This window comes from Pararge aegeria, chromosome 13, assembly GCF_905163445.1.
Source record: "Pararge aegeria chromosome 13, ilParAegt1.1, whole genome shotgun sequence".
NCBI lineage: Eukaryota > Metazoa > Arthropoda > Insecta > Lepidoptera > Nymphalidae > Pararge > Pararge aegeria.
In genome coordinates, this window is record NC_053192.1 from 3042359 (window position 1) to 3066200 (window position 23842).

At 35.3% G+C, this 23842-nt stretch overlaps 2 protein-coding genes across 5 annotated transcripts in view; both read left to right on the plus strand.

Moving 5' to 3' along the window:
- Positions 1 to 12797, plus strand: part of LOC120628963 (palmitoyltransferase ZDHHC8B) — a 29200-nt gene extending 16403 nt beyond the window's left edge. The window contains exons 6-9 of one of the 2 annotated variants that reach the window (XM_039897666.1): positions 1259 to 1433; positions 4526 to 4725; positions 5330 to 5488; positions 11632 to 12797. In XM_039897666.1, coding sequence (XP_039753600.1) covers positions 1259 to 1433; positions 4526 to 4725; positions 5330 to 5488; positions 11632 to 12016 — 919 coding nt within the window. In that variant the 3' untranslated portion in view covers positions 12017 to 12797. Of the gene's footprint in view, positions 1 to 1258; positions 1434 to 4525; positions 4726 to 5329; positions 5489 to 11558 lie in introns of both variants that reach the window. The other variant, XM_039897667.1, reaches the window with a different exon arrangement.
- Positions 12798 to 17292: 4495 nt separating this feature from the next.
- LOC120628998 (60S ribosomal protein L27) lies at positions 17293 to 19761 on the plus strand. Of its 3 annotated transcripts, none has more exons than XM_039897709.1 (3): positions 17293 to 17421; positions 17758 to 17987; positions 19548 to 19761. In XM_039897709.1, exons 2-3 carry the CDS (start codon positions 17769 to 17771, stop codon positions 19731 to 19733), a joined length of 405 nt encoding a protein of 134 aa, XP_039753643.1. In that variant the 5' UTR covers positions 17293 to 17421; positions 17758 to 17768; the 3' UTR covers positions 19734 to 19761. The 3 variants fall into 3 exon arrangements, with proteins under 3 accessions (XP_039753643.1, XP_039753644.1, XP_039753645.1); XM_039897710.1 differs by having other exon boundaries at positions 17360 to 17421; positions 17743 to 17987; XM_039897711.1 differs by lacking the exon at positions 17293 to 17421 and adding an exon at positions 17452 to 17571.
- Positions 19762 to 23842: the final 4081 nt, after the last annotated feature.

The window sequence follows — 23842 nt, forward strand, 5'->3', positions numbered from 1 at the left end:
CATATCTTGTTCCTTTAACAGTGTGTATAGTAGTTTGGAGGGAATGTTTTGCTACGCATTCAATACTTTTAGATCCCCGACTAAACTAACATAATTTAATACATTATATTATAATATGATCTTTTTGATTTTTTTGCGCTTTTCGCATCGCATAGCGTGCGTAAAAACAGTTATATTACCAGTTTATTATGTTTATTAGGTAAACCTAATAGTTTGACCAAAAAATTACATACAATTGGTTCAATACGCCGATAGAAGGTTTTGTCAAACAAATAAACTTTGTATTGTAACTTTCTAATCCTCATAATTATCCTCAATAAGATTTTAATGTGTGCCAATTCTTTTGTACATAAATCTCTTAACTGAACTAAATTGGTATATTTATAAATAGCGCTATCCCTTTTCAGGGCATAACATTGCCCACAAATCGTCTGGCATACGGCACTCAGGTTCTGCCTTATCCAATTTAAGTAAAGCTTGGGTAGACATGGTTGTTCCTTTGCAGAATTTCATGAAATAAATTATACATTAAACTTAATTTGCTTTGATCGGTAAAAAACACCAAAATCTATACGAACAAAATTTATAATTTCTACAATCGTATACTCCACCTCAAACAGATCTTTGACAATGTACTCTCTATACACGTTTCGTACTATATTGGATAGAAGCAGGCGTTACTTTGCGGAAATCCATGATATATTATCAAAATTAAGCAAAACTTAACAATTATTCATTGTAAAGTCAACATCTCCTGATGATGCTCCGGTTTCGGAGCGAAACGTGCGTAGAGGGTATATTGCCGAAGATCTGTTTGGTGTGGGGTATAAGGATTGAAGAAATTATAAATTACACCACACAGATTCTCCTGCTTTTCGCGTAGTATAGCAAATTAAGCTTAATTTTGATAACGTTTCGTACTTCCAAACCAAAGCATCCTCCGGAGATATGGACTTTACAATGAACATCACTTAGCAGATCTTGAGTACAAAGATTGAAAAAATAACAAATAGCACCGTAAAGATTTTCGCGGATTATAGCAAATACAGCTTAACGTTCATTGTACTAAGCAAATCTGGCAAACAAGTTAAAAGTAGCCTACGTTACTCTATGTCCTTTTAACTAATTTTATACCAAAAATCAAGTTCATTGGTTACTTATTTATGGTGTGAAGGAAGGACAGACATACAAACACTTCCATTCGTAATATTAGTAAGTCATTTATAATATTAGTAAGGTTGTAACGTAAATTTTCCAGCCTGGTCCGACCGTCCAAATACATATATAAGGGCGGGAAAAAACGACGCGACGGCGGCGTCGGAAACGCGGCCATTTCCACCATCGCCGCCGACCACCACGCGCAGGTAAAGACGTACACTGCGGACAACGGCACCGCGCACCGCCCGCTCGGCGCGCACGCACACTACAACAAGGTGAGAGCCAGACCAGCACCGCTCGCAGTGTGTTGTGTGTCTGTAGTTGTGTCTATAGATTTAGAAATGTTAGATGTGTGTGTTAGGTCTAGCTCAGTTCAGTGTATTCGATCAATACTGTCGCCAATGCTATCCTTACCCAGGGAACTGTCATGAAGTCTAGCTTAGAGATTTTATGTTCATCAGAATCAGCACTTCAAATTGGTAATCTATTTCGATAGCCAAGAACTAATTTCGATATGTCGCAGTGAGGTTAAATGATGTCCCAAAAAGTTATATTATTTACATAATACAAATAATATCCTATTTTAAGTAAGAACGGACTTATTATATTCGTCTGCTTACAATTTCTAATGAGTAAAATACCGGCCGCTGCCCTACTCTCAAGTAACGGAGCGTGATGTTGAATGGTATTGCTTAAAAAAATGGGCTATAAAGAACAAACGTTTTAGATTTTTTTAGCTAGCGAAAGGAAACACTGTCTTTAAAATTTTGTTCTAATCATTTGCGTCTTATGAATGAATGAATTCTCTTTTATTGTACACCAAAGAAAAAAGTATTTACAGAAATATAAACATAGAGCAAGAGAGAACAATTTGGTGGCCTTATCGCTGCATAGCGATTTCTTCCAGGCAACCAGTAAATGCAGGCAGATGCAGTAAAAACGTTCTGCGAATTGGGCAACTGTAATGTCCTTCATGGAGTGTGTTTGCTAAATAAATAGTTTATCAAATAAGCATAAGAAATACGGATACTCATTCTGCAAGATTCTATGTGGGTATCTTTTAAAGTATTGATCGAAGATGCGTTAAAATTAAAAAATGCCTTAAAATGTTTCGTTATAAAGATTAATTTTCATGAGACCTTGGAAAAACGCCTAACGTTTTAAAAGCGCTCAATTGGTATTTAACGCTTTGGGGATGAATACAGACTGATGTTATTGAATTGGGGGATGAATAAAGGCATTTCTTATGGAAGATGGAATAGCGCTTTTGTTTAACGCCTATCTTATTTAGCCATCAGTTAGTAATAATTTTTATTTTGTATTGCTAAAGTGTTATGCTATTTTAATAAAAGGGACGGTTTTAAAGCAATACGTCATTAGTGTTAAGTAGACTAATAAAAGCTCTTTTCATTGCGAGGAGACCCGTACCCTGTGGTACGTAGTGGGCCGGTACTGAGTTTTAAAGTTAATGTAGGCACTTAGAATCATTTCCTATTTCCAATAGAAAATGATCCTAATTGGGTAAGGTATATTTGCACTTTTACTTCTGGTTGTAAAAACGGTTACTTCTAAATTAAAGAGTGAAAATATCAAATGATTGATCTTCTTTTAAGCAAATAGGGATTTGAACTCTAAATTTTTTGTGGGGTTCTGAATTTGTACTACGTAAATTATAAAATTTACTTCTCCTTCTAGCCTCCAAAACAATTTATGAATGGTGTTAATTCTAGCCTTATTTTCGCTCCAGAGCATAATAATAGATTATTATAATAGTAGCTTCTCAACATAACAGACTAGCAAAGCGTATTGCCAGTAACCAAAAAAAAAATTTCAAGAGACAGACGGAGACAGATGTCAGTGGCCAATTGGAAAATAAAATTCAAGAGACAGACGGAGATAGACGTCAGTAGCCAATTGGGAAAAAAAAATCCACAGACGGAGACAGACGTCAGTAGCCAATTGGGTACTCTTATTTCACCTGTCTCCCTCTTTTTTTCTGATTAGCAAGGGAGAAGGGATCAGTTTCGTCCCAAGTGAGGACCGCAAACGTTGTTTATGTTTACTAGTGTTTTTTCCAACAATTGAAGGATATATAAAGTAGTTAATAGTTACTTCCCTTGTTTTAAAAGGAGTACTTATTGAAGCCGCTAGCCGCGGTTAAATTATGCGGTTTTGGGCTATCAACGATGACATATTTTCTAGAAAGTTCCTCGTTACATTACAAAAGACATCACATACATATACTTTGAGGTTTATTGCTAAAAAACATCAATAGAATATCATGCTTTACTAGAACCTAAATCGGCTCAAAATCATCTAGAATCCCATATAAAAGTAGTTTTCATGCTTGTAGAGCAATCACATACCTTCAATTCACAGGAATTAAAATTCGAATGCTTATTGTCGACTATTTTTTATATTTTGGTTGAAGTGAATTGAAGACATGGTATGTCTGGCTCTCTTATATTTAACAATTTTGATTAAAGTCATAGGATTATTGTTATCAAAAATGTGTAACTAATTGCTGTACTTCTAATGATTGAAAATCTTAATTATTATTATTTGCTGTTGTCCGTTGATCGGTCTTACATGTCCAAAGATCTTTGGATCTTATAAAGGCGATCTTTAAATATGGAACACCCTGAAGACATAACCTAGTTCACATTTCTACCACTAAATGCGTAATTGAACATCGACAAAAGATAGTCACGTACCCCATTATTTATTTATTATATTGGCCGGACCGCGAAAGAGGTTCAAAAATATGCCCAACTTTTGGACCGCTGTCTCTTTCTTCGTCCCGTTGGCGGTGGAGACAACTGGTTGCTGGAGTGGTGGAACTAAGAGTATCATCCGGGAGTTCCGGACGCCGTATGCGGGAAAGGGTCCATGATCCCCGCTCTGGGGATTACGTGTCCAAAAGGTTGCCCATCGCTATACAGAGCGGCAATGATGCCAGTCTGATGGGCACCTTCATTCATTATTAATATTATTATCACATAATTAATTATAGCTTTAAATTTATTAAAAAATTATACACATAATTAGTGATATACAGATATTAAAGAATATTAATTTTTTGCACGCCAAATTCGCGTATCGCTCCAAAGCACTGACGTTTTAGTCACAACCTCTGCATTTTAACAGATACTACTGAATATTTTGGCATTGATTAAAGTAGGGTCGCTAACCAACGAAATTGATTGTTCATAGTGTTTGACACGCATTTCTACCAACGCAACCTCGCACGCCTTTGATGAAAAGGCGGTCTAGTGTAAAAAGTGGAATGGGATGAATTTAGAATACTAATACCTTGGTTTTTGTACCCAATTCATCTGTTCGCTATGGCAACTGACGGTTTCCACAGCTGTCCCCTGGTCGGGAAGAGCACGAGGGTGAGCTGGAAGGGCCGGGCGCGTCCCAGTCGGCGGACTGTGAGCCCACGCCTCCGCCCTTGCAGCGTCGGGGATCTGCTGCGAACCTGTTCCCACCCGCCGAGCCGCATCATCACTTACCACCGCGGCCGCATCACTATCCGAGGCTTAGTCCGCTTTCTAGAAACACGAGGTGAGTGTGACAATCAAGCACAACCACACAATACACCTGATAGACAGGTCCGAGAGGTATAAATGAGTCAAGGTTTTTCGTGAATTTGTTCCCACCCGCAGAGCCTCATCATCTCTTACCACCGCGGTCGCATCACTATCCCATGCTTAGTCCGCTTTCTAGAAACACGAGGTAAGTATCACTATCAAGTACTACCGCCCAATACACTAGATATACAGGTCCAAGAGGTATAAGTGTGTCGAAGGTCTGTCGTGAACCTGTTCCCACCCACCGAGTCGCATCATCACTTGCCACCGCGGCCACATCACTATCTGAGGCTTAGTCCACTTTCTAGAAACACGAGGTAAGTCAAGCACTACCAAAAAAAGGGTTATAACTGTGGGTGCGACGACTCTCTCCCGGCGCAGACGCAGTCACATCATCACTTCGACCACATTCCCTTTCCGAGCTTCAGTCAGGTAATTTAATATTCAAGTACGAAATACAAAGAACGTGAATGTATTTGTACTTAAAACTTAACCAGAAGTTATTATTACCGTTAGTCATAGAAACTAAACTAAACCTCATACCCAAATACTCTATAGAACATTGCATCTTATTACAGTCATGGCGGTACAACAACCTCAGGGTACCGGGTGGTCATGGAGCCATTACGGTACGACACAGGGTCGAATGGCGGAGCGCGACCCTCGCCCACGATGCAACAACGCATCAAGGCACTCGGTGTGCCCACACCCTTAGCAGTTAGCAGTCCCGTGCGGAGGTATGTATACCTTCTAATAGGAGGTGAATGGATAGAGCGGGAAATTAAAGGGATATAGGATATTTATAAGTTTAAGAAATTCCTAAAAATAATACATTTTGTCTGATCCGTACAAAGGGAAATCCCCCGTAAGTTGCTGTAAAAAAAAAACTACCGTCATTTTGTCACGTAATTTTTTTTAAATTAATTCTGATACTTTTATATTACCTGAACTTTTTTAAGATGTCATGATTGTACAAGGTTAGGTGGAAAAGGGTAGCGCCAAGGGGGAATTACATAATTCATGGTAGTGCAAAAGTTGTGTTCCACTAATTTTTCCTGGGAAGCATAGTGTTTATTTAGAAATACGCGGTGTCAACCGGTATGTCTGGTCAGTGATTACTATAAAAATATAAGATAGAAAAGCTGACAATTTATCTATTTTGGTTACTTTAATAATAAAAGTGCAATATATGTATAACTTAGATGTTATTACTTTCATCATTTTCTTTTTTTTAAATCGAGTATTGGTGATACCTTTTTAAGTTGGGTTAAATACCCCTTTTCCAAATGGCCTTGTATATTTAGTGGAATATCCATAGGTTTACGTTTAATGTAGTCATTTAGATCCAGTAATAGTAAATATAGGAATAGTACTAGTAATAGAATTTTATAACTTCTTTCGTTTCAATAACCTTTGAATTCCCGCTCACATACAATTAAATAATAAAATGGCGATATAATATTTATAGCTAATAACGATCAATGTTGGGTGTCCCACACCTCCCAACTTTGACAAAGCTTAGTGTTGTTAGATCGACATTTTCTAATGGAATAATTGGCGGTAATCAAAATGGAGACTGTTCCCATAGACTAGGTATTTATTTTCCCCACATTCATGGCCTCTTCCCATCGCATTCATACCACTAAAATGTTATTTTACGAAACTAAACTTCCTATCCGATCTGCATCGCTTATAAAATGTTTTGTTTATATGAGTGTTAGATTATTATTATTTGCATGTAAAATGTTTTGCTTCACAATTGTATATTCTTTTGGGAACACGACTGTTATTTTTTTTTTGTTTTTATTTTCTTTAACTCACCAAAATATCTATGTATGGTTTTAATTAGCTTCGTTGTGTTCAACATACTCCGTTGTAAAATGTCAAGTTAAGACTTATTTGATAAATATGTTTTAATATTATATTATTTTACAGCGGAATATAATTATATTGCAGGTTTGCTTTCATATAATTTCAAAGGTAAACATTTTTGAACCTTTGCTATGTAACGCTGAATTTATTGATCATAAAAATCTGGCTAGAAAGGATCATTCATATTTGCGAGCAAACTTGCTACACTAATATTTATGTCATTCCATGTCACTTTACTAATCCACTGAGCATAACTTTTCTAGTATTTATCAAATCACTCGAGAACATTTTCGCAATATTTCTAAAGCTATGCTCAGTATTGTTCTCATTTCTATGTCGTTTTATGTTGTGTGTAAAAAAGAAAATTGTGACTCACATTTGTCTAAAAATTGCATATGTCTCTAATCTATACGTTTAATTAGAAAATGGAGCGTCCACAGAATAAATTAAGCTTAATACACATTGATTTACGTCACTTAAAGAAATTCTTTTAAAATACAAACGACAACCTTTCTATATTTTCAGACCAGGCACCTCAAAAATATGAAAATCCTTCATCGATTTATTTCATAATGTTTAGTTCATAGTTGTATTTCATATTTTTGCAATTTCCATATGATATTATATTTCCTGTATTCTCTTTTCCCGCACTTACTGTCAAAGTACCCTCTATATAAGGAAAATAAAGAGGTTTTTCTATAGTAAAAAAGCAATAGACCCTCTAAAAGTATTGTATACGATATTATTATCTATTCCAAAAGTTTATTGAAATAATATGCAATATGCTAATACGTAATTTTGAAACAAAACTCCTAGTGAAACTAATAAAGTTGTCAAACTTAACTTTGTAGTAATGTTAATCTGTCAAAGTTGTATGAAGCTATCAGACGTTCGATCATAGATATAAAATTACCCATTTACGGGTACTCGACTTTAGTTTATATGCCAAAACGAGGTCAAAGACAGCTTTTTTTTAATTACAATAAACTGTACAATTAAAATTCATAATAAATACAATAAAAAATGAAATGACAATAAATTAATAATAATGAATTGGTGCCAATAAAATTAATGTTTAAAGCTCTGTTCATTTTCTTATGTGACTGGTCTAAAAATAATATCTTTAATTTTAGGGGTATTTTTTTTTTTACTAATTGTTTATGATTGATGTCTATTAACGCTTATATATGTGGTCGTAAAAATTGTAATCATTAAAATTTACCGCTTACCGCGGCAGATGGACCTAACGCATAGAGCCGACGTGTCGACGGTAACTCGTTTGTGTTTGCTTTTGTTTGTGTGTGCGTGCAGTTTGGTTTTCTTTTTTCTTTTTTTTTTTTTTTTTGTTACTGTCTTTGTGTGTGTTTTGGTGGACTGTAACGCGTAAAACATTGGTGCGTGTTCGTTCAGCTCAAATTCTAAACTATAAATAGACAGCACTTAACATAGTGCTATCCATTTAAACAGATTCTTTTCGCAATCCAAGTTTGCAACTCTGTTTTAAAATGGCGAGTTCGGACGCTAGGTCACAAAGTATGCTATACAGAACTTTTACGCGAGTGTCTATTTCATTTTAGAAAGTTTTAATCTTCTATACCTTGGGATGTAGTGGTTATTATTGTTACACTGTTAACTATTTACTTATTTTTCATACCACACAATCGACAATGCCTTATTACAAGAACAGTTATCTGAAGGGAGATAATGCATTACGGGATTGTGTACTGAAATCCAATAACCCTATAATGAGATTAAGAAACATCGCATCCGAAGAAAACTCTGCTTAGCCTAATATTGCTATCTCGCTCCGACGAATTATGGGATTCCTATGCCTCTCTTCATTTGATTTTGCTATCTCGCTTCGATAAATGATGAATAAGATTCTTTCACTCGCCAGAACCTGAGAAGCGAGAGCTATAAAGTATAAAAATGTTTTAAAACCTCCAAAACGTATATTAAGGTGTTTTTGAAATTAATCGCAAGGTTTAAAAAATATGGTATTTAAAGCGGGCTTCGGTATCGGCGCCCCTCGTTATACTCAGAATTCCAAGTAACAATATCGAGAATTTGGTTTTTGTCTTTTCTAATCCTTTAGCAATATGAGTTATAAAAAACTTATGCAGTACTTTTTCTATCGCATGTTTCCATTTTACATGCCCTTGGTTTGCCACGAACTTTGGAGTTGTTTAACAGCACTATTTTAGGACTGTCAGTTTATGATTTTCGTGCAAACGAATTTACACCAATCGTAATTAGACCTGAAAAAATTAATAATATAATTTGATGTTGCCTAGTTTTATGTAATGAATAGTAAATTTTGCGCCCACATAGTGAGGGTAGTTATAAAAAGATTCACTTTTCTTAATTTTGTAAGAAAACGTTTATTTATTTTCCATCAACTCACGCTGCGCTGTGAATAGATATTTTAAACTAGTTGCCAAGTAGGTATATAGGATAGGGCGTGAATTAGCTATAAAAGTATAATCGAAATTTTGGAGTGTTATCTTAACCGTTTTTACAGCAAGCGTTAATTAATTATTTTTTTTAATTTCAGTGTACGTTCTTATTTTTATGCTATTATTTTGTAAGGCATGGTTATTGTATTTGCATTAGTGATGTTGCCATCTGTTAATAGATAGTTCAAGCTATATTATGTCTATATTTAGTAGCGATTGTATAAATAGAACCGATTTAAATTCGAACCGAATTTTTTTTCTCTTTGCATGCTGTTCCCATTGTAATCATTTTTGGAGTCCATACGCGTTAAGAAAATTATATCCAATTAGCATATAAATGACAAGGAAAAATTAAATGTCTTTTAAGAGCCCTACGAACAAACTGAAATCATTATTAATTATTATTTAATATTAACAGATGGTTACCTGTGTAAGTTCCGCCTATGCTTTAAATATAATGAATATTTTCCACTGGTTCAAATTATTGAAGTGAAACTTTCGCGGTTGAGTTTAAAGTATGTAATCTTAGCCAGACTTTGTGAAGCGCATTTTATTTGACGAGTGTATGAATATAGACCAACGAAGTTTCAGTTCCGAAGCGTGTACATACGTGTGATATAAAAAATTTCATTAAAAATGTTCATATCATTATTTTTACTAAACCTTTCCATCACCATAAACTAAATCGATTTATTAAATTTTACGAGTATAATAATACTCTGTCAAATTGAGGATGATAATTTTGGTAGGGAAGAGGTTGTGAACATAACCATTAAATTAAACTATTTGATTATCGATTCGCATTGAACTTGGAATCAATAGTTGCCTAGTTACGCTGCCTGGGCAAATTAAAATACATAATTCATTCATATGACGAAAAGCAATTCCACAACGTTGATTTTTACTTATATTAATCGGTCAAGATATGTTATATTAATTTTTTTTGAACCTTTTCTGATTATACAGGGCATTTCACTAAATGGGCGGGAACCATCAATGAAGTATGACATTATCAGTAAACTTTAAGCAAAAAATACGAATCCTCATGAGATGACAAAATTATCATCCTAAATTTGCCAAGAAATGGTTATAACTTAGTCATTTTAATATGTGAGGCTACATGCAACCCTCCGAATATGTGCTAAAAATAAAAAAAATAAAGAAATATTCATTATAGAATAGGCTGAATTTTCATGACGAAAAATGGTACTAAACATGTAAATTTCTATTTTATTTGCAAGCTGTTGTTCCAAAATGGAGCGAGGGCGTAATACGACGCACTATACTATGGCTGGTATCGGCTATCATCGTATGCCTTTGGTACGATTGTGATCACAGACGAGAGACTTGGGGTAATAGGCACAGATAATATTGATATTATTACCTACTTTTTTTTTAGTCACTGCTGAATTTTCCCGTATTCTATTGTCTATATATACTCCTTGTTGTAAGGCATGATTTTTTTGCCTAATTTTGATTGTGTCTTTCTGATAGGATTGTTTTAATCCTTAACGCTTTAAATGGTACTGATTTTTAGTTGAATATTATATTATTTGTATGATGACACTTTTTAAACTAAGCTCGTGTTTGAAGTCGAACTCGTATAACCTCTTATCTAATGCAAGAGTTACTGAAAAGTAAAAAGATCTATTACCTTCACAGTCTCGATTAAGGGAGCTAAAAAAAGTATCGAAGTTTTATTATATATTTTAAGTAAAATTGTATGTAATGTTTTAGTTGTGTAAAGAGACTTTTTATGTCTATATTTTCTAGTTATAGTTTTCTAATAACATTGTTAGGATTTCCCTTTTCCGCAATGTGTTTAGTGTTTTTCTTTTATCGCCCTGTTACTTCTTTTTATTGTACCAGCCATCTTATAATTTCGTCATTTTAGTGCCTATGCTTTATCGTTTTCATATCCTGATGAACAGTGTTTTGCAACTATTGTTTTACTTGATTTTTGAAATCATTCATTGGACATGCTTTGCTGTATAGATTTTTTTTACGGAAAGTAAAGTTTTAATTTAATCATTGATCAGCAGGATTTAGAAGCGACTAGGCTTGCAGTAGTTTGTTTGTAGAATAGTGTACAGTTGGCATGGCGTTGGCATGCTCCCCGCAACCTGCACGCTGGCCACCTAGACTCAAACACGTTCAGAACTAGTTGATTATCGATCGCTTCTAGATAATGGTTTAACAATGTTGGGAATTATTTAGTACACAAACGCTTTTGTACATATTGTCGCGGTTAGATTTAGTAATACGATGTGCTCATATTATTGTCGTTCGGTAACTTCGCTTTGGCCGGTAAATTTTTGAACGTTAAATTCATGTACCTGAACATTGTTCAACCGAGCGGCGTCGGCCCGGCGTCCGCGCGCGCCTCGCCGGGCCACACAGAGGAAGTTCTGAACGCGAGTCGAGGGGCGGCGGCGCCGGACGCTTCCCCCCCGCAGCTCCCGTCTCCTTCTGTCCGTAGGCCGTACGATAACGATAGCGAGCGCTCGGACGAGCTCGCGCGATTAAACCCCTGACGTGAGCGCCGCGCACAGGTCCAACCCCGGCACGCCGACGCAGCCGCGCCGCCCCGACTTCATCGGCGTGCGCGCCTCGCCGCAGCGCCGCTTCCTCTCCGAGGGCGAGCTGCTGCGCGACGCGCCGCACGCGCCGCACGACGTGCGCGAGCTGGCCGCCTCGCCGCAGCGCGGCACGTACCTGTGGGCCGAGCGCGCCGCGCCCGCCGCGCCCGCCGCGCCGTCGCCGCACGCCCGCCGCCGCGCGCCGCCGCACGCGCCGCACGCGCCCGCGCCGCGGCCCGCGCGCCCGCTGTCCTTCATCCGCGCGCTCGAGGTGCAGGACCAGCTGGAGCGCGCGCCGCCGCCCGCGCCGCCCGACCGCGCCTCCGTCTACGACTGCAACTACGAGATCTCCGTGTGAGCCCGGCCGGGGCCCGCAGCCCGCCCGACCCCTATTTTGACTCCCTATTCTCGTAATAGGCCAGTTTAAAACCGACCGAGGCCGATTGAATGGCCGAGTGATTCCAAAGATTGTTCTCTTACTTCGTTAGTCACGCACAACGGTCGCCGCGCCGGGTGACTGTCATTATAAGTGTTTATGTCTATTTAAGATCCGTAACGTGTGATTAGTGTTTTATATTTATGTATATTTGGCGAGCGATTCGTAACTTTAAAATTACTAGACCGTATTTGTGTACATAGTCCCCACCCCAGTGTTGTGATTCAGTGATCGCGCATGTGATGTTATCACGATTCGTGGCACGAATCGAAGACTGTTAACCGTAGTTTTAAAGCAGTTCAGTATATTGTATCCGAAATGGGAATTGACTGAGTCGTAAGTTTGCCTCGATTATTTTAGCTGATTCAATCGTGCAGCGAAATTAATAATCAATTTTTGCCCGCTACTTTCTCCTAACTTATGACGATGAGTTGCGGGCAAAAACTGAACTTTGACGGAAAATTTTGTGCCAAATATTCTGTAGAAGATTATGTAGAGCAGTTTTGAACGGTTCCTTTAATTTGTTTTAATCTAATATATAAATAATACTTGCACGTTCACGCGTTTTAACTGACCGCATTTATAGACAGAGAATCTACATGAAATAATAACCTATTTTGTATAATTGTATATTTTGTTATACTATTCTTAAAGATTTCATGCAAACTTCTTGTTATATTACTTTAATCATTAAATAGATAATATCAGAGGTATAATATATTATATATAAAATCTAAACATAAATAATGTTTGGAATTGGAATTTAAACAAAATAAAAAAAATATAAATTTGCTTTATTATTACTTACACAAAGTTCACAAAAAGTAAAACATTTTCGTTCATATGAAAATTATATGGAGTATTATTTAAAATATATGCAATTCACAGAATAAACACTCTTCATTTCTCTACGGCCTGTCCATTATATTTAGAATCTCTCAATTTTAATTTCGCATGCTTTTATTCATTGATACGACTATAAATTGACAAAGTTAATCGGATTACTGACTAAACCTTATTGATTAATAAAAATGTAGCTAGGAAATGTGTAAAAAAAATGTAGTTTTTGTAAGAAACTTGTATTTTTTTTTAGTCCAGAGTGAGTAAAATAGGTTGTCGTAAAAGGGTCATTATCTTATATAGATAAAAAAAATAATTAGATTTCCAAATCCAACAAAATATAGCATTATTTAAACTATGTTTAAGTTCGGTGCCCTTCAGAAGAAGGAGAGAAAGAGGAGTTATAATTTTTATTTTAACCTTTTTACCGCATAATATCTACATATATTGACATTAAAGATTTTTTTTTTATCAATAATGATTTAGGATTTCTAGAAAAGTAATACTTTTGCTTTTGTTAAATTAAAAAGAAATTAACAATTATGCACTGAACTTAAATTTGATTTATCGCCGCCATCATCTTTTCTTGATATCGAGTATCTATGATGTATGACCCAAGATCTCATCTCTTTCCGAATTTGTAGCCCACAAAGATACGTACTTAGAGATTTTGGCATGGGAATTATAAAAAAAAATTGAATTTCTTGAGCGCGCGTGCGATTTGTGTTACGCTGTCGGTCCCGGTTATTCTCACTAACGTGTGATAATAATAGGCCATTTAAAAAATAATCTTATTCCCTCTCCAATAAGGGAGGGGGACTGTGCAAAGGGAAACTCGCGAGCGCACGTAATTAAATAAAATTTGAAATCTGTTTCCAGAATTGGGATTATATAATATGCGCAATTTTGACTAGTTATAATAAATATAGAAACATAAGACTGGCAATAAAAGATTGTCTTTTGTACTGTATTGCCATTTTATAACACATTTACGATTCATTTAGTATTGAAAAGTTTATTGAATTAATATATAAATTGTGTGAGTGAAATTGAATTGAAAATTCGCATTTTTTTCTGAATGTTTATATAAAGGTATATTTATAATTTGTGTAAATAATATATTTATTGTCTTGTCTTTTTCAAATGTACCAAGTCATTAGACGAATAAATAATTATATTGAGAATTATTTTTCCATAATTAAACACCCTCAGAATAGCAGTGACCCATTTTATCCAAAACAATATTTTGCAAGACGAAATAAAAACTTTTTTTCTGCACTTTTTATTTCAAACTCATTTTATCTCAATGGTTTTCGATTCGACGTGAGGATTTATTTGGAGGGTAAGATCTGCCGATTCCTACTTGATAGTCATAGTGAAAAGCGGATTACAAAAGTTTCGGTTTACCCTAATATTTTGGATTGGATCACTTTTGTTCTGAAGAAGTGATACCATGTGGTTGACATTTTGTTGATTTTTTTTAAGTAAGCTATAGTTGTAGTAGTCGGTTGTAAATATATTATATTATTTATCGTTAAATGTTAGGGTTTTGTACAATATAGATATATTAATGTTTTCTAGATTTATTATGGAACACAAAATATAACTCTTCATGTGTATGGAAAATATTTCATGTTTAAAATGTACAGCTTAACGATATTATTTCTAGGATAAGAATGTAAATAGACCGTATTATAAACACGTAAGATTGAATATGTATAGTTACTGTTATTAAATGTTACTATTATGTATTCTTAATTCTGTTTACTTGGTATTTATTTACGGTGCGAGTAACTAGTATCGTTTTTTCCTCTATCTACATATCAGTAGTTTTTTCGTTTATTAAAAACCATTGATGGCGGGTACATGCTATTTTTTTTTTAATTCTGATATTATAATATTGTATATAATTAATTCAATTAAAACTCGAAACATTAAGTAAAATATATTTCAAATTACATTATTCTTTGAAGTGATGCAGAAATATTTATATTTAATTTCGATATTTGTTATTGCTATATCGTAGTCATATCCCTTTTAATCCAAGAAAATTTATGTTGATAATTGGACGTAGTTAAACAACAACTTCTCAACATTTTCATCTATTAACACATCTTATTCACTATTGGAAGTTAAAATAAGTTCATAAATAATGGGGACTCAGTGATTTTTTGACATTGTAAAAAGAGGTCGCCCCCTATCTAAGTTTTGCGTAGCTTTTAGGATTACGTATAACTACGTCCAATTTTTAAGATGGAGTCAAATGTACCCGCCAATTTTGAATGACTGTACCAAAGGTCAAAGGCCAACATTCAAGAAAAGGATGTCTAAACTACGTACTAAAACAGTTATGTTTCCATCTATTTTCTATATGAAGCAATTATACACAAAATCGAGGCAACCAAATTCTTATCGAATATGATATAATTGCTTTGGATACAATATTTAATCTTTTTTTTTTATTTTCACATTCCGTTTTTCAAGACTTGGAGTATCGTCATATTATAACGCGACAGCGTACTTAATTTTAAACGCATTTGTTTTTGTAGTAAATCACTAAAATAATTTAATTATCAAAGGCTGCCCTGGGATTATGCTGTAATTTTTTTGAAATTAAATCTATGCTTGCATATGAGTTTTCTCATACTATTAAATTTACACGCGAGATGCTTGATGCCAAAAGATACAGCATTGACCTGCTGGATACAAGAGCCGTTTATATCATCCCCCATTGTGAAATATATATGTTCAGGCTAGGAGTTGACATGTGCTTTGAGATTATATATGTATGTTTTTTACTTTGTTTTGTCTGTCTACATCAAAAAATCATGCGCTGTTGACTCTTAGTCAGGTAAACGCTAAAAGTCATTTCCGGACTAACAGATTATTTTTGTGCTTAGAAATATAAAAATACAGTAAACATACCCGCTATGTTGCAATCATAGACTTATTATATTACTACACATGGACTGGGCCATTGAACAACAGAATTGAACCAACTCATTGGTGCTAAATTTAACAATAGCACCAGGCAACAAGATAACCTTGTATTGCCGAATCAACAACATGATTTAATGGAATACAAAACTTATTTCTGACCTTTCGGTAGGTGGTAGAGCTGTTCTAAACAAGGTTATTCCGTATTTACTTAATGACAAAAATGCGACTTATTCGTGTTACATAGTTCGTGACTAAAGAGGTAGCGCTGATTCATTTGCGATTCAAATAAGTGTAAAAAAGTGAATTGATTTAATAACTTTCGCATTGGCTGCAAAAAACACCAGCTTGAAGAGCTAGTGCTCTTATGAGTAGCTACTTCTGCAATAGATATGAAAAATACATTTACTTTGTTAACAACATTTTGTTCCATGTTCCATTAAATAGAAAAATATCTATAATACGTTGGATAATCTCAATATGGCTTCATATTGTTTTTTTGTACAGTCAGTACTAGATGAATGTAAGTTGCTAAGACACATAAGTCAAATGCTATATGTGTGAAGTGATAATTATCTAAACACCTTGAGGAAATAATTCTGTTCAAGTATTCAATAAATATAGAAACAAAAGTTTTTAAATAGCCTCAGGTATAAGTTTTACGGAAAGGAAAAAAATACTATATTCCTTAGCATCTCATGCATTTAAGCTCCTGACTGTACCCACGTTCTGTCGATTATTCATTGTAAGATAAGCTTTTACTTAAGAGTTACAAAAGGTAGTTTAGTGTTTTGACATTATTATAGCTCAAAGTATGTCTGGAATAACATCAGCCGCGGTATCTAAGACTTAACGTGTAAAATAATAGAACCTCATCAGAAATCGTTATTACCTATGAGTATGTGACAGTGTTTTATTTTTGTATTTTGATAAAATTTGTGTAAATAATTTTCTTATTTTATTGATATTAAACTCAATTAATCAAGGAGCGTTTGATTTTATAAACAATTTTTTTTATTTTGCGCATCCCTTTACCTTAGTACATTACAAAAGGCTTAAAAACGCAATTTCGTGACTAAATTAATATTTTTTTTTGCACAAAAGTCAGTAATCTTTGAACCTTACTCACCTTTTCATTGGTGACATGTCGTGCAAATACGAGGAACGTTATTAAAATAAGTTGTTTGTTTTTATTACATATTTCTGATTATTATATAGAAGTGGTACTATCTATTTCAGAGGAACTTGTTGAATATTTGAAAACATCAGACTTCCCGCCATTGAAAAAGTGACAAATTACAGAGACATCTTCCTGCTGTTTCCCATAAAACCAGAGATGTACTTTATTAGTATCTATGGCTTTAATTTCACAGAGTATAACCTACCTACAAATGCACCACACACGATTAGACTACTCTATACATGGTTGGACTATGCTCGACATAATGTAATTTGTTGATGGCAACATTCGGTTTATAATGTCACTGTCTTTTTAATAGTACATGACAATTTCTTTTTCTGTGGTCTTTTCTTGTCGACGGGTATTGAGTGTGAGTTTCGAAAATTTAATGAAAATTATATCCAAATAAATCTATGAAAATGAATGTTTTTTTTAGTTAAAATGAGGACCTGCATTAAAGTTTTTATAAATACTGTGATGTGAAACAAATATTTCAATAATTACACTTGAATCTCCATTCGTAAGGCTAACCAAATTTTCATAATATTTGGGAAACAATTGACACGGAATTAAGTGTGTAGACTAATAAAATATAATATGAACATGTGAATATATATTAAACTCAGTGCAGATGGAAAGAAGATGAAATTATAGTAAAATACAATAACATTGTTAGAGAATTTAAGGTTAGTTTTTTGTTTTGCAGATACACCCATCATGGGTAAGATTATGAAACCTGGGAAGGTGGTGCTGGTCCTAAGTGGCCGGTACGCAGGGCGCAAAGCCATCGTAGTCAAAAACTACGACGAAGGAACCTCTGACAAGCCCTACGGTCACGCATTCGTCGCCGGGATCGACAGGTATCCCCGTAAAGTGAACAAGAGGATGGGCAAAAACAAAATCCACAAGCGATCCAAGATAAAGCCTTTTGTTAAGGTGAGTGTCATTGAGGTTGTGTTTTGAAGCCATTCAAGTTGTTTTGTTTCTGATAAAAGTTTCTGGTCTTTGAATAAGAAGTAGAACAAACTGGTTTAATATTTTCAGTAAAGTTATTGCTTTCCTATTGGTGCCAACTATATAGTACATGAGTTTAAACTGAGGTGACAAGTGTATAGTTCATAGTGCCATTCTATTACTATTCATACACAACCAACGTGAATAAAACCAATAGTTTTAGACCTGTAAATTTAGATGAGCTGACCAAATAAATATTACAGTTTTAAGTATGTTAAATAATTTTTTGCAGATAAATGTGCTCAATGTTATTTTAAATTGTAAAATTAAAATTGAAATTATGTTATTATAAAATTTTTAACAACTCAATAATCGCTAATAATATTATTTCACGCAAAAACGACTTAATAGATCCTCATGAAACTTTGTAGACATATTCTTGGAAGTGTCAGAAGTAATATAGGATACTTTCTATGCAGACATTAAGCTTGGTTCGTTTGGGAGAGGGGATGAAAGTGTTTGACGATTTTACACCATAACTCGGACAAATTATAACAGATTTAAATAATTATTTTTGTACTATAGAGTTTATAATATGTATGCAATTTTGCTCAAACTTTGCGTAGATCTGATGAATGTGGTTGGAGATAGAGGACAGAACTCCTCAGCGGACAGCAGTAAATGCCTCATTTAAGGCCTAGCCACTTAACTTGCTTTAAATTTTTTTAGAACTATAACTAAATTGAATGCCACAAAAGCATACGCAGACAAAGTCAGCTAGTATGAAAATAAATGATTGGTAGTAGCTTTATTACGTTCTAGAGAATTCTCAACCTCATTCTTTATTAAAAGCTTCTTTATTTTAATATACTCAAAATTATCTTATTTGTTAGTTAGTTGAAGCCCTCAGTTATATTAGCCAGTAATAACATCCCTGTTATTTAGAAACGTAATTAACAGGCAGTTGCCTGGATGGAAGTAAACTTGTTGAACTAATAATACCATAGCTGCACTTATCTTACACCAGGCTGATGCTAATGATTATGGAGTAACATGTACAGTCATACACCCTAATGATTGTGTGAGGCCTATCATAAGAACTTATGGGCCATTATAGGCATATAGGAATAGTTCAAACATATGTAACTTTAATTCAATAAATTATAACTAAAACTAGTTGAGTTCTAAATGTACCCTGGTCTAAGAAGAAGCTCACAATAAGTGGGATTTTTCTGTTTTCACTATCTTAGGCGTACAACTTTGTGTACATGTATATTGTCTTTACAGACGGATCCAGTACATACCTAGTAATTTTTAGCTTGACCATGGAGTTGAATCCAGAATGTTGTGATCCATGTCTTTGTCTCCTTCTACACAAGAGGCAGTCACAACTAAGACTAAATTATTCCCATATTAGTTTTAAACTAAAATCACTACACATATTTATTCCTGTTTATGTAAGTAACACCTAAACTACAACAACCCTGCTAAGTATAGACTTTAATTCCCAATTTAACCTCAGACTATTTTGTTTCCCTTCAGGTAGTAAACTACAACCACCTCATGCCAACCCGTTACTCAGTTGACTTCAGTTTTGAGAAGTTCAGTGCCAAGGATCTCAAGGACCCGGCCAAGAGCAAGAAGCTTCGTTTCAACACAAGAGTGCGCTTTGAGGAGAGATACAAGAGTGGAAAGAACAAGTGGTTCTTCCAGAAGCTTAGGTTCTAAGATAAATAAATAAAAACTAAAAAAATAATTATTTGTTTTCTTCATATTTTTAAATATTTAGTTGGAAAATCCAGAAGTGCATGCATAATCTCATTCATTCACAATGAAATTGAGATTATTTGTAAATAATAATTAAACTACATCTTATTATACAGTGAAAAGTAATAGGCTTCTATTCCTCAAAATACTGAAGCCTATAAAAAAAAAACAACTTGATAAGGGAAGTATTTAGCCTGTTATGGTGACCATAAGATACGGGCTCCGCACATACAGACACCAAGGATGTCCAAGACAGAACTTTTTAAACAATTTTTTAATTAGTTTAAATAATAAAAGGATAATAATATCATGCGTGTTAAAAATAGTGTTTTTTTTCTCAGCATTTGTTATTTATATTCACTATAAAAAGCAAAGTTTAAGCTTCTGGATTGGAACGGGCTTGGCATCAACATTAACGGCGAGTACATCACTCAACTTCGGTTTGCCGACGATGTATTCATAATGGCAGAGACTCTGGAAGACCTTAATGCGATGCTTAGACCTCAGCAGAGTTTCTCAACAGGTGGGCCTTCGTATGAACATGAGCAAGACGAAAATTATGTCCAACGCTCATGTTCCGCTCCACCCAATAATTATTGGGAGCTCTGCACTCGAAATTGTAGACGAGTATATATACCTAGGACAGCTCAGAATTTTAATATTAAGAGGCAACATTAATGAGTGCAAAGTTTTATTTCATTTCAAACATATAGATGCATCGGATATCAGTAAAAACTTCAAGTTGTTAAAATTGAAGAAAACAGGTGATATATGGGGAATGTCGGTAAAGGTAATATCTCAAATTATTGACGTCATTGCTCCTCTTTTAGCCATAATTTTCAATGAATGTGTTGATTTAGGTACTTTCCCGAACCTAATGAAACATAGTAAACTCATTCCTCTATTTAAATCTGGTAATAAAAATGATATAAACAATTACAGACCTATCTCAATCTTACCAGCTCTTAGTAAGATATTTGAAAAAATTATATTAAATCAACTCTTATATCATTTTAATGTAAATAACTTACTACACCCTGAGCAGTATGGCTTCACTAAAGGTCGTAGCACAACGGACGCAGGCGCTAAACTTATAAAACATGTTTATGATGCCTGGGAATGTTCACAGAACGCCATGGGTGTTTTTTGTGATCTATCTAAAGCTTTCGATTGTGTTGATCATAAAACCTTGCTTCTTAAGCTAAGCCACTATGGTATCCAAAACGTTGCACTAAATTTGGTTGCCTCTTATCTCTGCAATAGAACCCAAAGAGTTTGCATAAATGATGCAAAGTCTCAGGGTTCAAATACCTCAATGGGTGTCCCACAAGGCTCGATTTTGGGTCCTTTTCTATTTTTAGTGTATATAAATGATCTACCGTACCATGTCAGTGGAACATGCGACATTGTATTGTTTGCAGATGATACATCTCTAATTTTTAAGACTGATAGGAGTAAAGATAACTCTGACGAAGTAAACCGTGTTATGTCGCATGTGTCGCACTGGTTTACAGTTAACAACTTACTTTTAAATGCAAAAAAAACAAAGTGTGTCGAATTTATCTTACCAAATGTAAAGAAAATTGATAAAAATATAATGATAAATGGTGAAACACTAAAAATAGAGACTTCCACAGTTTTTCTGGGCGTGACCTTGGATAATAAGCTACAGTGGGGTGCCCATATAGATTCACTAGCGGGTAAACTAAGCTCGGCTGCCTACGCAGTCAGAAAAATTAGACAGATTACTGACGTTGAAATAGCTAGGCTAGTTTATTTTGCGTACTTTCATAGTGTTATGTCCTATGGAATCTTGTTATGGGGTAAAGCAGCTGATATCGAAACTATATTTATATTGCAGAAAAGAGCTGTACGGTCAATATATAAACTTAAATCACGCGAATCCCTCCGTGAGAAGTTTAAAGAAATAGGCATACTTACTGTAGCTTCACAATATATTTATAACAATATAGTATTTGTAAGACAACATATTAGTCTTTATAAACAAAAAGCGGACATAAACAGTCGACTTACAAGAAATGGTCATAAATTAGTGTCATCTGCATATCGTCTGCGTAAGGTACAGGGATCATTTGTGGGATTGAGTATACGCTTTTATAATATGATTCCTAAGGTGATTTTGGACCTGCCAATGCACAAGTTTAAAGAATTTGTTAAAACACATTTATTACAGCGAGGTTACTATACAATTGATGAATTTTTTAATGACAAGGTTGCTAGGAAGCATCCAGCTCCGCTTTCAGCTCTCACAAGATAGAAAAATGAATGTTAAAATGCAAAATGTAAATTGTTGATGTTGGAAAAGAGCAACTGCTGAGTTTCTTGCCGGCTTCTTCTCGGTAGAATCTGCCTTCCGAACCGGTGGTAGAATCACTACAAACAGACAGAATTGACGTTTCAAAAGTGCTTATATTAGGCCTACTTGAAATAAATGAATTTTGAATTTTGAATTTTGACACACGATCCAGTTAGGTAGGTCCAATTTCGAGAAAGAGGTAAACCGCCGAATCCAACTCGGATGGGCAGCGTTCGGGAAACTTCGTGACATCTTCTCGTCCAAAATCCCCCAGTGCCTGAAGACTAAAGTCTTCGAACAGTGCGTGTTGCCAGTGATGACTTACGGATCAGAGACATGGTCGCTAACTATGGGCCTCATAAGAAGGCTCAGAGTCACTCAGCGGGCGATGGAGAGAGCTATGTTAGGAGTATCTCTACGTGATCAAATCAGAAATGAGGAGATCCGTAGAAGAACTAGAGTTACCGACATAGCTCAGCGAGTTGCGAAGCTGAAGTGGCAATGGGCGGGGCACATAGCTCGGAGAACCGATGGACGTTGGGGTCTTAAGGTGCTGGAATGGCGACCCCGCACCGGTAAACGCAGCGTAGGTCGGCCCCAAACGAGGTGGACAGATGACATCAGGCGAGTAGCTGGGAGCCGTTGGAGGCAAGCGGCCCAGGACCGTGCATTGTGGAACTCCCTACAAAAGACCTATGTCCAGCAGTGGACGTCCATTGGTTGAGATGATGATGTTGATGATAAAAAGCAATAAAGAATATAATGTGTCATTTTAAGTTGGAGAATCATTTGGTGTGCGTAAACTGACAGTAATACCCACCAACGCTTCACTTATGAGGAGTGCAAAAGGCTCTTTATTGTTTACTTACAGAAACAGACAGTTCATAAGTAATGCTTTATATCCTCTAGTCAGTATCCTGCAGTTTTAAAACTTGCACTACAAATCTTTCATAGCAGCTTAAAACACTATAGTATGGTGCTGCTGTGTCTAATACTAGTAGAGCTCTTCTATGTTCACCATTCTAAATCCTGTAGTCCTCTAAAGTAGGTTGCCCTCCCATTGCCAGTTTGTAAGTAAAGGTAGGTATAGTGGATAGCATGTTAAACTACAGACCAAGAAGTTCTTTATTAAATTCCAAGATCAGATTTTTTTTCTGTGAAAGTTCTGTTCTAGCCTGCAGTTAGATTTGTTTGTCCACACTTGTTTCTTATAGGGCACAAGTTGGGCCCCTGTTATTATCACTAACCGGATAGTAATTGTTCATGCCCACCAATCAGTGGCGTGCATAGAGGGTATGCAGATGATATAAAATGAAGAAAACCTTCAGTAAGAGTTATAAAAAACTTAAGGATAGGCATTGTAAGAGTTTTAAAAAGCCTACCCTTACCCTTAAGTATTTATTACTCGTACCTACCTGAGATTTTCTTCATTGCATACCCTGTGCATACCCTCTATGCACGCCACTGCCACCAACCTAGAGGTAGAACAGCATGGTAGATCTATGATATAAACCTTCAAAAACGGAGACAACATAGAAATGGCAGCAGCAACCTTTGACTCCCACTATCTATTGTGATCAACCTGTTTACCACAACCAGCATGGTAGTTATGTTCATACCATTTCATTGGCAGAAGCCCTTTATTCCAGCATTGGAGTGTTGACAGCACAAATTGTGGAGTAAGCTAGTCTACAAAAGCAGCAGCAATTTTTTAAAATGATCAGTTCGGTAGGTACTTGAATAAAACGAAGTT

What these genes read in the sequence shown, in the direction of transcription:
- LOC120628998 (XM_039897709.1), top strand. Translation starts at nt 17,769, where the DNA reads ATGGGTAAGATTATGAAACCTGGGAAGGTGGTGCTGGTCCTAAGTGGC. An exon ending in AGATAAAGCCTTTTGTTAAG is followed by an intron (nt 17,988 to 19,547) that starts GTGAGTGTCATT and finishes GTTTCCCTTCAG; the next exon opens with GTAGTAAACTACAACCACCT.